General features: G+C 33.4%; 1 protein-coding gene across 1 annotated transcript in view; it reads left to right on the forward strand.

Annotated features, from left to right (window-relative positions):
- The window catches only part of LOC108631286 (puromycin-sensitive aminopeptidase-like protein), a gene marked incomplete at its 3' end in the record, with an annotated part of 12,705 nt that extends 2,483 nt beyond the window's left edge, over positions 1–10,222 (forward strand). Inside the window, exons 2-10 of the mRNA XM_018035125.1 lie at positions 666–1,130; positions 2,032–2,215; positions 2,885–3,044; positions 3,595–3,676; positions 4,461–4,831; positions 6,020–6,297; positions 6,601–6,656; positions 9,288–9,596; positions 10,144–10,222. Coding sequence (XP_017890614.1) covers positions 666–1,130; positions 2,032–2,215; positions 2,885–3,044; positions 3,595–3,676; positions 4,461–4,831; positions 6,020–6,297; positions 6,601–6,656; positions 9,288–9,596; positions 10,144–10,222 — 1,984 coding nt within the window. The remainder of the gene's footprint in view (positions 1–665; positions 1,131–2,031; positions 2,216–2,884; positions 3,045–3,594; positions 3,677–4,460; positions 4,832–6,019; positions 6,298–6,600; positions 6,657–9,287; positions 9,597–10,143) is intronic.
- Between the last annotated feature and the right edge of the window lie 253 nt (positions 10,223–10,475).

Genomic DNA, 10,475 nt, shown 5'->3' on the forward strand with positions numbered 1-10,475 from the left:
TAATAAATAAAAATTGGGCGTTTTTGCGCCTGAATCAGGCAATTCGACTTGCATTATATAACTGACAGCTGATTGCTGTCGATCGATACACGTCGATACGTCGAAGGAGGCTCGTAGTTATGAGAAAATGATGTACTCACTAATGCGCTTAGAGGCAGAAAATATGTATAAAATGTAGCCTGGCGTACAACCTGCTTATTCGGTAAATCTTGATTTTCATCTTGTTTTGAGTCATAGAATACGATTCTCAAATATTGCCCACTGGTAGGTTTACACCCTGAACACACATGGACCGCTGGTCTACTTGGAAAAACGTAGTCAACATCATGGTAACGTCACTTTGCTTGGCAATCAAAATGATTAAGAACTAACGTGTAAAGCAGTCACATATACTACGTAAAATTTAAATTGAGTGGCTAGACTTGTTGCTTTTTGGTCACGTGTAGATTCTGAAGGAGGAGCTTAGCTACTTGATGTTTGCTACGCTTTCCTAACATTAAAAGCCTATGAAACTGGCGGTCCATGTGTATATAGTCAAAGATTTTATCTAATGTCATATACGGCAGATAAATAGACACATTATATAAGATACTCATCTCTTTTTTGACATACTATCTGTCTCCGTGCGAATTAAGTAAAATCCATTTTTTGTTCCACTCTATCAGGTACGCTGCAACGACTTATTTCGAGTCAACGAACGCTCGACTAGCATTCCCATGTTGGGATGAGCCCGCCTACAAGGCGAAATTTAACATCCGGTTGACGCACAATAAGGAATTTCAAGCGATCTCTAATATGGACGAACTAGATACACAAGATAAACAAGATGGCATGATAACCACTTCGTTCAAAGAAACTCCACCGATGTCTACTTATTTGGTAGCATTCGTGGTAAGCGAATATAAATTTAAGGAAGATAAAGACCACAACTTCACCTATAGGGTGTGGACGAAGGCGAACGCGATAGATCAGACTGATTACGCTTTGAAAATGGGTATGAAGATTCTAGAACAGCTGGATTTGTACACGAATATTTCGTACCAGACATTCATGCCAGAAAAAATAGATCAAGTCACGCAGAAGGATTTCCTAATCGGCGGCATGGAGAATTGGGGACTCGTGATTTATAGGTATTTAGAAGCAATGAACGTCGCGATCAAAGTGCAACGAGTTTTATCGCTCATCGATCTGATTCGAACGTTCGAAGTAGAGATTACTTTCTCGATGGAATTAACCCTTTCGCGTCGACAGTTCAGCCCGCCAAAGTGCCGTCACCGAACGGAATTTCCGTGGATGACCGTGTGGATGCCGGATATATTCGGCGCTCGAAGCGAAAGGGTTAAGGAACAATGAGAGTTCGCAATACAGAGATAAGGAAACACAGTATCGAATTAAAAAAAATACTTGCGATTCTCCTCTTCTTCCAATGAATCACTCGATCAAATTATATGTTCGAATCACCGGATGCTAATTTATTGTCATTAATGGACTGCGGATTTTATACATACATACAAAAATTAAATGTGCAGGAAATATAATGAATACATGCAATATGCAAAAATCTGAAGAATATGGAATGTTTAATACAGATCGTTATTTTCGAATGATGAAAGAATTCTGAATCTATATTTCATTTTTTAAATTGACAAGTCAAATGTATTTTGTATAAAAGTCCGCAGTATTAATAATGATTAATTTTTTAATTCTTTGTTAGAACGTGTTGCACATTATCCACGTTCAAGTTTTTAAGTTATTTAGTATTTACTCATAAGTTAACATTCCAAATACTATGCTTACTTCATACTAAGTCGTTAAATAGATTTCATTCCAGACAAGCAAATACATAAATATTAGAACAAGTGGTACAGTTACTTATACTATTATAATTGGAAATATACTATTCAAATAATAGAATCTTTTAATATAGTACTGTTTTAGATAAAAAGTGTAGATGTTATAATGGGCACTTGTCGCCAAATCTAGTCGATTGTAATGAGACTGCACATCTCCGAACTCGAATTTCCATTTCAGAGAAGATAGACTTCTATACGACGAGGTTTTAAGTACAACCCGCACGAAGATGAACGTACTCAAGATCATCGCTCACGAATTCACTCATCAATGGTTCGGTGATCTCGTCAGTCCGAAATGGTGGAAATATATTTGGCTGAACGAGGGATTCGCCACCTATTTCGAATACTTCATTGCTCACAAGGTAAATACGATACTCCAATGCTCCTTACAAAAGGCTTTGACCGTTATGTTTTTTGACATGGGATTTATAAGTGTTCGGGCAGTGTCATTTATTTATTCCCCTAAGAATTACCAGCTTTTAAATTGACGTTTTCTCGGCTATAAGCATTGCACTTGTTTTTTTTGCAAGACTTGATTCTTTGGAAGTCGATGATAGGAAATATTTAATTTTTCAGTATTACCATTCCAGCTTTTACAATTTTTAACAGCGCAGCCTAGCATTTTTGTCGTTTTAATCAGTTTTTATTTTTAAACACAAGTATTCATTTCTCGATATGACCGTCCTATGGAATGAAGCAGTAAGTGACGAAAATGGTACCACCGGAAGACTATCTTATGTGTTTCTACCATGATTGCTGTCACTGGCAGGCACTAATTCCGTTCAGTTGTACATCTTTAAAGGCCAATTCAGTTGATTTCACAATTTTTACTCATTGACGTATTTTCTTATAATTTTACTTGTCAATTTAACATAATAGAAGAACAAGCCATGTGAACAGAAATTTAGTCATTTATGTAGTATCGTTTAAAGGTCGAATTCTGAAAACCAAATATTCTACAGTCATTACGGCCTACCAAGTCTAGATATAATTTTCAATACGGTAAATAATGATGAAATTATGAAATTCAGGTAGTACCTGAATTGCGATTGGACGATATGTTCGTCGTGGAGAGCATGCAACAGACTGCGATGGTTGCTGACTGGTCGCCGAAGCAACGTCCTATGAATCAGGACGTAACTAGCCCTCAAGAAATCAGTGCGCTCTTCGACAGCATCGCCTACAGCAAGGGTAAAAAAAAAGAAATAAAAGACATCGTTTTTATCTCGATTAGATACCTGAAAAGACAAGTAAATACATAAATTTGAACGGTAAAGGCAATCGCGACGGTCTTATTTTAACGTCAGATAAACAGAAATATGGGAACAGGGAACAAACACCGATAGATTAAATTTCGTAATACGTAATTCAATGATACATTTTTAGATCATTTGCAATAGCGAAAATTTCTTGACATGGAAGACTTCGAATTAATGTAAATATTACAAATTAGGGATCCTCCAACAATGAGAACCCTGGGGGATCCTAGATTTAACAAAGAGGTCTTGAGTAAACAGTATTATATTTCATTAGTTAATGTGTACAATTTAGAAAGCAACAAGGATTGACTGTGTCAAGAGCTTCGCGAAAATTAGTATAAATAGCATTCACTTGCACGCTCTTTATCATAAGTGCTATTAATTCCTTGCTGGTTGTTTATTTAATTTTCAACAAATACTTTCCACATTGAATTGTACTTAATTCGACAGTAAATACAAATAATTATTTGTATGACTCGTAGCGGCTTCTGTTATTCGAATGATGTCCCACGCCATGACGGAAGAGGTTTTCCAGAAAGGCTTGCAACAGTATCTGAAGAGCACGTACGTATAGTTTTACTCGCGTATGAAACATCCTTTATTGAAATAAAATTTTTTCTTGATCCCCACCTATCAAAAATCGGAACTAACGTTCCGCATTTCATAGATAAACAAGAGAAAATTCGTTTTAACAATGAGTTTAAGGTACATTTGAGGTATGTTTGAGTTTAAGGCACTTTTGTCCTTATTTTATTCAGAACAACCAATCTTTGGATTGAAGTTAGCTGAAATTCTAAACATAGTTATTATGATCTTCGTTTCAAATTATAACAGTGCTTGACATATCAATTTTTAGAGTACATATACATGTCATTTGTTTTCAAGCATTTTCATATACTCATACTTCTTGCTCCACCTATTAAAAATTCCGATGTTCTGAATAAAATAATGACCAAAGTGCCCAGCTATGAACTTTAAACTCGACAGTAAATTGAATTTTCTCTTGATTATCTGAGAAGTAGTTATGTAGTATTGAATGGCCCAACTGCATACTTTGCACTATTCTTAGGGATGAAGTGTACAAATTGCATGAAAAAACGTGGAACAAAATAGCACGTACATAATTCAATAAATCACTAGATGTATACCAAAATTTAAATGCGTAGCCTATAAATTTTCTATAAAATATTGGAACGAACTTTCTTCTCGAACCCAATATCTCTGAACGATAATTAAATAATTCTTTGCAATTCCAGTTCAAAGTTCTTCCACTTTTATCTGTCCTTTTTCAATTTCTATACTCTTTTCTTTACTTTTTCATGTTAATAAATAGTAATATCTGTTGTAGCGCGTTAGGTAATGCGGATTCGAATGACCTTTTCGGATTCCTCCAGAAAGCCTTGGATGAGAGTAGGATTAAATGGAGACAGCCTGTGCAAGTTATAATGCATAACTGGATGGAATACCCGGGATATCCGACGTTGACAGTTAAAAGAGTCGATGGGGGCTACCAAGTGACACAGGAACAATTCGTGACCGTGCTAATGGAAATCGACAAATACCGTACCAAGTGGTGGATACCAATCACTTGTGTTGAGGAATCGACTCCAGATTTCAGTAATACGATTCCCGACGATTGGCTCGCCCCGGAGGAGGAATCACATATCGTGCCGTCTGATATAAAAGAGGGGTGGTTCATTTTCAACACGCAGCAAACAGGTACGTTGCATAGTTCTCTAAAACATTCTAAATGAATTTTCAATTTTTAAGGTAAATATAGTAATAAGTAAATAAGTAAAGTCGGTATAATGAGTAAGTAAATATGATAGTAAACAATTATTATTTTGTATTAAAATTAAGATATATATTTCGTAAATTAATCTCTTCAACTGCTTTAGAGTGTTCACTTAATGTTATGCCTGACGGTATTTCAAACTTTAAAGCACTGAGGAACTAGGGTAGTCACGTGGCTTTCCTATAATTTTTTAATAAAATTTGGACTTTTTTTCCCTATTTGATCGATAACCAGGCAAAATAGTATGAGCAAAATTATGAATCGTCGAGTACCCCTTTGAGAAGACAAAAGTTAAGTCTAGCTTGCTCTGGCTTTGATTTTGTTCAAAGCAATCTCTTTTGGACATAAAATTACTTATAAACAAAGGCATTATAACTATGATTTTCCATATATTTTGTAATGCTCATATATATAATATATAATAAATATCAGCATATTTTGATTAAATTATGAATAAAAAAATATTACACAATGAGAACTGAAATGAACAATTACTGAAATATTCTCAAATTAATAATCTTCTGTTAAGAAACATTTTATGTGATCAGTTTCTCGTACTACTCATAATTATTCATTCAGTATTTGGTGTTTTATTATGAAGGAAACAAAAAACAAATCACAGCACTGCATGTTCTCCTAGAAGCCATACAACGTTTATTTGAACCTTACGAGTTATTACCTTACGAGTTATTGCAAGTCATCACTTTCAGTATCATAAAAAATCTCCTCCATTTCTCGACTAAAACATGAACTTTCTCTCGGCTTTCTCTTATCATTAGTTTCCATCTAATACCTCATTTTCCCAAAAATTATGCACTACTACAGAATTTTTCAAAAATGGTATGTGATAGACCATTTCGGATTCATTGTTGACATGAGAAACTCCATCAGAAGTGTTATATTTATCTTATGTAATTGAGCTTCAGCAACAAAACAGAATTAATAGATTAATATAACATTCGCATTTCTTTTTACTATTCTCAACTGCTCACTGATCCATGCATAAAATAAATCAACAAAAACACAGCTAACAATTTCATAGAAAAAAATCGGTATTTTCGAAAAACAGAAAATAACAGATATAATTAACGGAATTTTGTATTCTGTGTTAGGTTACTACCGTGTGAACTATGATGTAGAAAATTGGGAACTGTTGATAAAAGAGCTGAACATGGGGAACGACACCAAAATACACGTGCTGAATCGTGCACAGATGATTGACGACGCGTTCAATTTAGCTCGTGTTAACAGTTTGAACTACACGGTCGCTTTGAACGTGGCCCTTTACTTAACGCACGAGGCCGATTACATGCCCTGGCAACCGGCGTTCAGACACTTGAGCTTCCTGAGGAACTTGTTACGCACCTCCGAAGAATATCACACTTTCATGGTAAGAACTGCAAATACAAAATCAAAGATGCAAAATGGCATTTACTTCGTTTCTTCGATAAATGCAAAGCCTTCGCGAGAGTGACTCATCATTAGATTGCGATTGTTCATACATTTCTGGGAATTTTGAATAATTTAAAGTAATACAGTATGCAGTAAAATATAAGGAAATATAACATATTCGACGTAAAATACAATTTATAATATTCTGGGAATTTTGAATAATTTGAAGTAATACAGTATGCAGTAAAACATAAGGAAATATAATATATTCGACGTAAAATACAATTTATAATATTTAAAGGAAAAAATGAATGTTTATATGCATTTCGATTCTGTACTTCTACTTATAAAAAACAGGTATATGCGAAAACATGCGCAATCTATTTGTTATACAGGATTATTGTTGAACTGGAAGGGTCTGGTTTAAGGGGGTAGATAAATAGTCAAGGAAAACCATTGTAATTATGATTCTTATCCATTTTATAACGTTTATGTTACTAAATATCAGCATGCTGTGATTATGATTTAACTTTCGCCTTTCCAAAGAGATACCTGTTGATCAAGAAATATTTTTATACTATAAGGACGAAAGATCCGTAACCCCATATTTTTGGCTAATTTAATGGTTAACATTGACATTCTGTCTAATTGCGCCAGTATTGGAGTCTATAACCCCGTTATATTGTAACCATTATTTGAAGACAGTTCAACCAAAGTTGAATTCTCAATTCTTAGTTGATCAAGAATTAAAAATTGAATTTGAATTTTTGACAAGAAAAAATTTTAAGTAAAGAATAAACGGTTGTATGCTAATATATCAAGAATGGCTCGAAAATCCTGAAATGAAGTAAGTCGACATTTTCTTCTCTTAATTGATAACAATTCATATGCTCTTTCTTCTATAAATGAAACCATATAAGACCAGATTTTTATGCAAAATATTACTATCATGTAAAGAGAAAGCGTTTGTTCGTATGATAGCAAAAATCTGAAAAACGACTTAAGTATTCACAACGAAATTACGCGCAATAGGTTTCCTATGTAGGGTGTTCCTGAATTAAATGATCAAACTGTACCAGTGTGTTTACTATCACTGAACGAAAGTAAGATGAAGATGAAATTCGGAGAGTGATAAATTCAGTTTCTTCTCTTCTAAGATGTCAAGCTTGCATTCGTAATGGAGGATAACACTTTGAAATGGAAGCAGACTTCTTTTCGATGTGCTTGAAGCTTGATATTCAACATTTCAAATAGTATACATGGCTAGAAGTAACAGGTTTCGTGAATACCGTCGTCTCATTGTTATATTCCGATATACCAGCAGTGAACTCGTTATTGACTTTAGATTCATTTGTTTATCATAACTTTTTATAAAGCATTTGCAAGCCAATGTATATATATCATTTTGTTGTTATTGTTACTCATAGAACATATTGGTGAAGTTTGATCGCTTAATCTGGGGACACTCTGTATAGTCCAAAGTGTTATAAGATATATTTATCTATGAAACAAATAACATTTTTATAAAGACCGAAAAAGAGTGAAAATGGGTTTTTACCTTTATGTTAATATTTGTTTAATGTGAGGAGGTGTTCTAGAGATTTTTGCTTCAGATATTACGTAATCAACTCCTTAAGGGAGTTCTGTTGATAGTAGAATTAACAATCAGATTTTGTTAAACTTGCTAGATAAAGCTATTGAAAAGATGTGGATAAATTCTTAAACACAAGAGTGCCTAAAAAAATATATAGTAAAGATTTCATTTTTACATATTTTAAGTCTTATGAGAAACTATTTATATAATGCGAAGCACTTGACAATCAGATATTGCTGGAAATTCTTTATAAAAAATCAAATCTCTACTAAGAAGAGTTTACTTGAAAATTATTTTTCATTATCAAGAGTCGAAATAAATTATTTATGTGAATATAAGTGCAACTGCAAAGTAAGTGCAACTTCTACAGCAAGTTGTTCATAAGCCGTGATATAAAATACGTAAAAATAGCATTTGTACTTTCTTTTAGGCACCCTTAATCCATACAAATTTAACTACGTTTTTTTAAAAGCTTTAAAATCTGGTTATTAATTCCTTAAAAACTAACTTGTAGATTTTTCGTAATTCACTTTCTATTTGGCTGAAATGTGTTTTTGATGTTTAACGAGTTATGGGTTTGATTCGTTCGCAAACGTTACCCGTTCAAATACTTACAAATGAATTTCAGGATTTGATCACCAGTCATTCATTAAAGTAATGAAAATATGTAAAGTGTGTATTTATAAAATCCTATTTGAAATTCCATGACATAGCGACTGTATTTCTGTCCACGAAGCATTTCTGTTCTATACATTTTCAATCCTTCATGTACATGATGATTAGTGTAGGAGTAACCGCAACGGCGGATGATAGTAAACTACAATATCAATTTAAAAAATGTGTTTTAACCAGAAATTTCTGCGATTTTTTTTAATATTGCAATATGCACTTTGCGTACAATTGTATTGTTGTTATTTTTTTATTATCTTTTGAGTATTCGTTATAGTCGATGAAATATGATTCTAACATAATTAACTATATTGCACAATATTTCAAAATCCTGTCACAATTTTTTTTTTAGTTTCTTGGCGATGTAGTTCCATTCCACTAAACGCAATAAGAACACATTAATATAATTTCAAAGCTATTTAGCTTTTCGATTTTCTACAAATTTTGCGTACGAGTGTAATAACATGTAAATTGTGGTTTCTTTGTGCAAAGTAAACTATTTGTAGAAATGTGTTTTAAATAGATATTTTTTTAATCTTTCTCGAAATACATTAAGTATTTCGTATATTTCTATGCAATAGTGTTTATATTAAATTTCCTCATAAATGCATAAAATTGGCAACATGTGAACTACTACTCTGCAACTATGTGACCATTAATGTTGTATTCATATCTTTTGATAAATAACTTCTTCCAACAAATTATTAACATAATCTTCTGCACAGATTGGACGTTAACCTGAAGAACGAAATTCTCTGCGCTGGAGTTAGGAGCGCGAATGAGAGCGCATGGTCTGATACTCGAGTTCACATAACTGAATCTGTGCACGATGCGAACGATAAGAAGAATCAGCTGATGGTCCTAGCCTGTTCCAATTCGTCTGAGATTCTGACGAAATACCTAAAGTTAACTCTCGATTCAGATTATCCGATCGATTTCAAGACCGCTGCGATAGACGTGGTGTCCAGATATCCGGCCGGTCCCCAGCTTGTTTTCGATTTCCTGCTCAAAGAATACAAACGCATCACTAAAATGTAACTAACTTCGTACCTTTATTTTTTATACTGTGGTCATTGTTATGTTTACTTAAGGTTGTGTGAGCCATGAGACCTCCGCCAAAAGTTTAAGAAACGTGATAAGAAGCTATGTCCAATATGTGGGGTTGCTTACTTTATTTTTACTTACTTTTTGTGATGCATCTTAAGTAATATCCTCGAAATTCATATTATCTCAACTTTAAAATATTCTCAAAACATGTATTAACAATCGTGCAAAATTACAAAATTCTCTCAGTGTTGCACTTATATTTGTTCATGAATGAAATCAAAATTTTTTTATTCAACATAAGAACTCAAGATGTGACAATTTTTCTAATAGCCTCGTAAGATTTCTAAAATTTTGCAGTGTTATATTCATGTAATACGTAATGATTGTTAAAATTTGAATGCTATGTCACTATCTTTACTTAAGAATTCATACAACCTTAAAAGAAAAATGAAAACGATGCTAAATAATTATGGCATATGAGTGTGAATCTGTATGTAATATAACTGATGTAATTTCTTTTCTTCGTGATTTCAGACCGAATTTCAAAAACGCCATAGGAGAGGTCGTTATAGCGATTGCTGGAGGAATTACGACTCAGCAGCAGAATTTTGATGTAAGTCCGATTTCATAGTCGATCTTTCTAAAAATAGATCTCGTTACATATCCTCTTGTTTCATGCATCATGGTAGTCCACCTAAATATGAACACCTCAATATTTTCTTCATTCGTAATGATAGGAAAAATGTTTTTTATGCTATATAAATGCTATCAAAACATAAATGTTGCAAGAGTTTCTTTTCTCAACATCATTTTGTTCTAAGTTTTTAACGTCACTAACGCGTTTAGACGTATTAGTGACCTTAAAG

This window comes from Ceratina calcarata, unplaced genomic scaffold (assembly GCF_001652005.2).
Source record: "Ceratina calcarata isolate Rehan_Ccalc_2016 unplaced genomic scaffold, ASM165200v1 scaffold861, whole genome shotgun sequence".
Classification (NCBI taxonomy): Eukaryota; Metazoa; Arthropoda; class Insecta; order Hymenoptera; family Apidae; genus Ceratina; species Ceratina calcarata.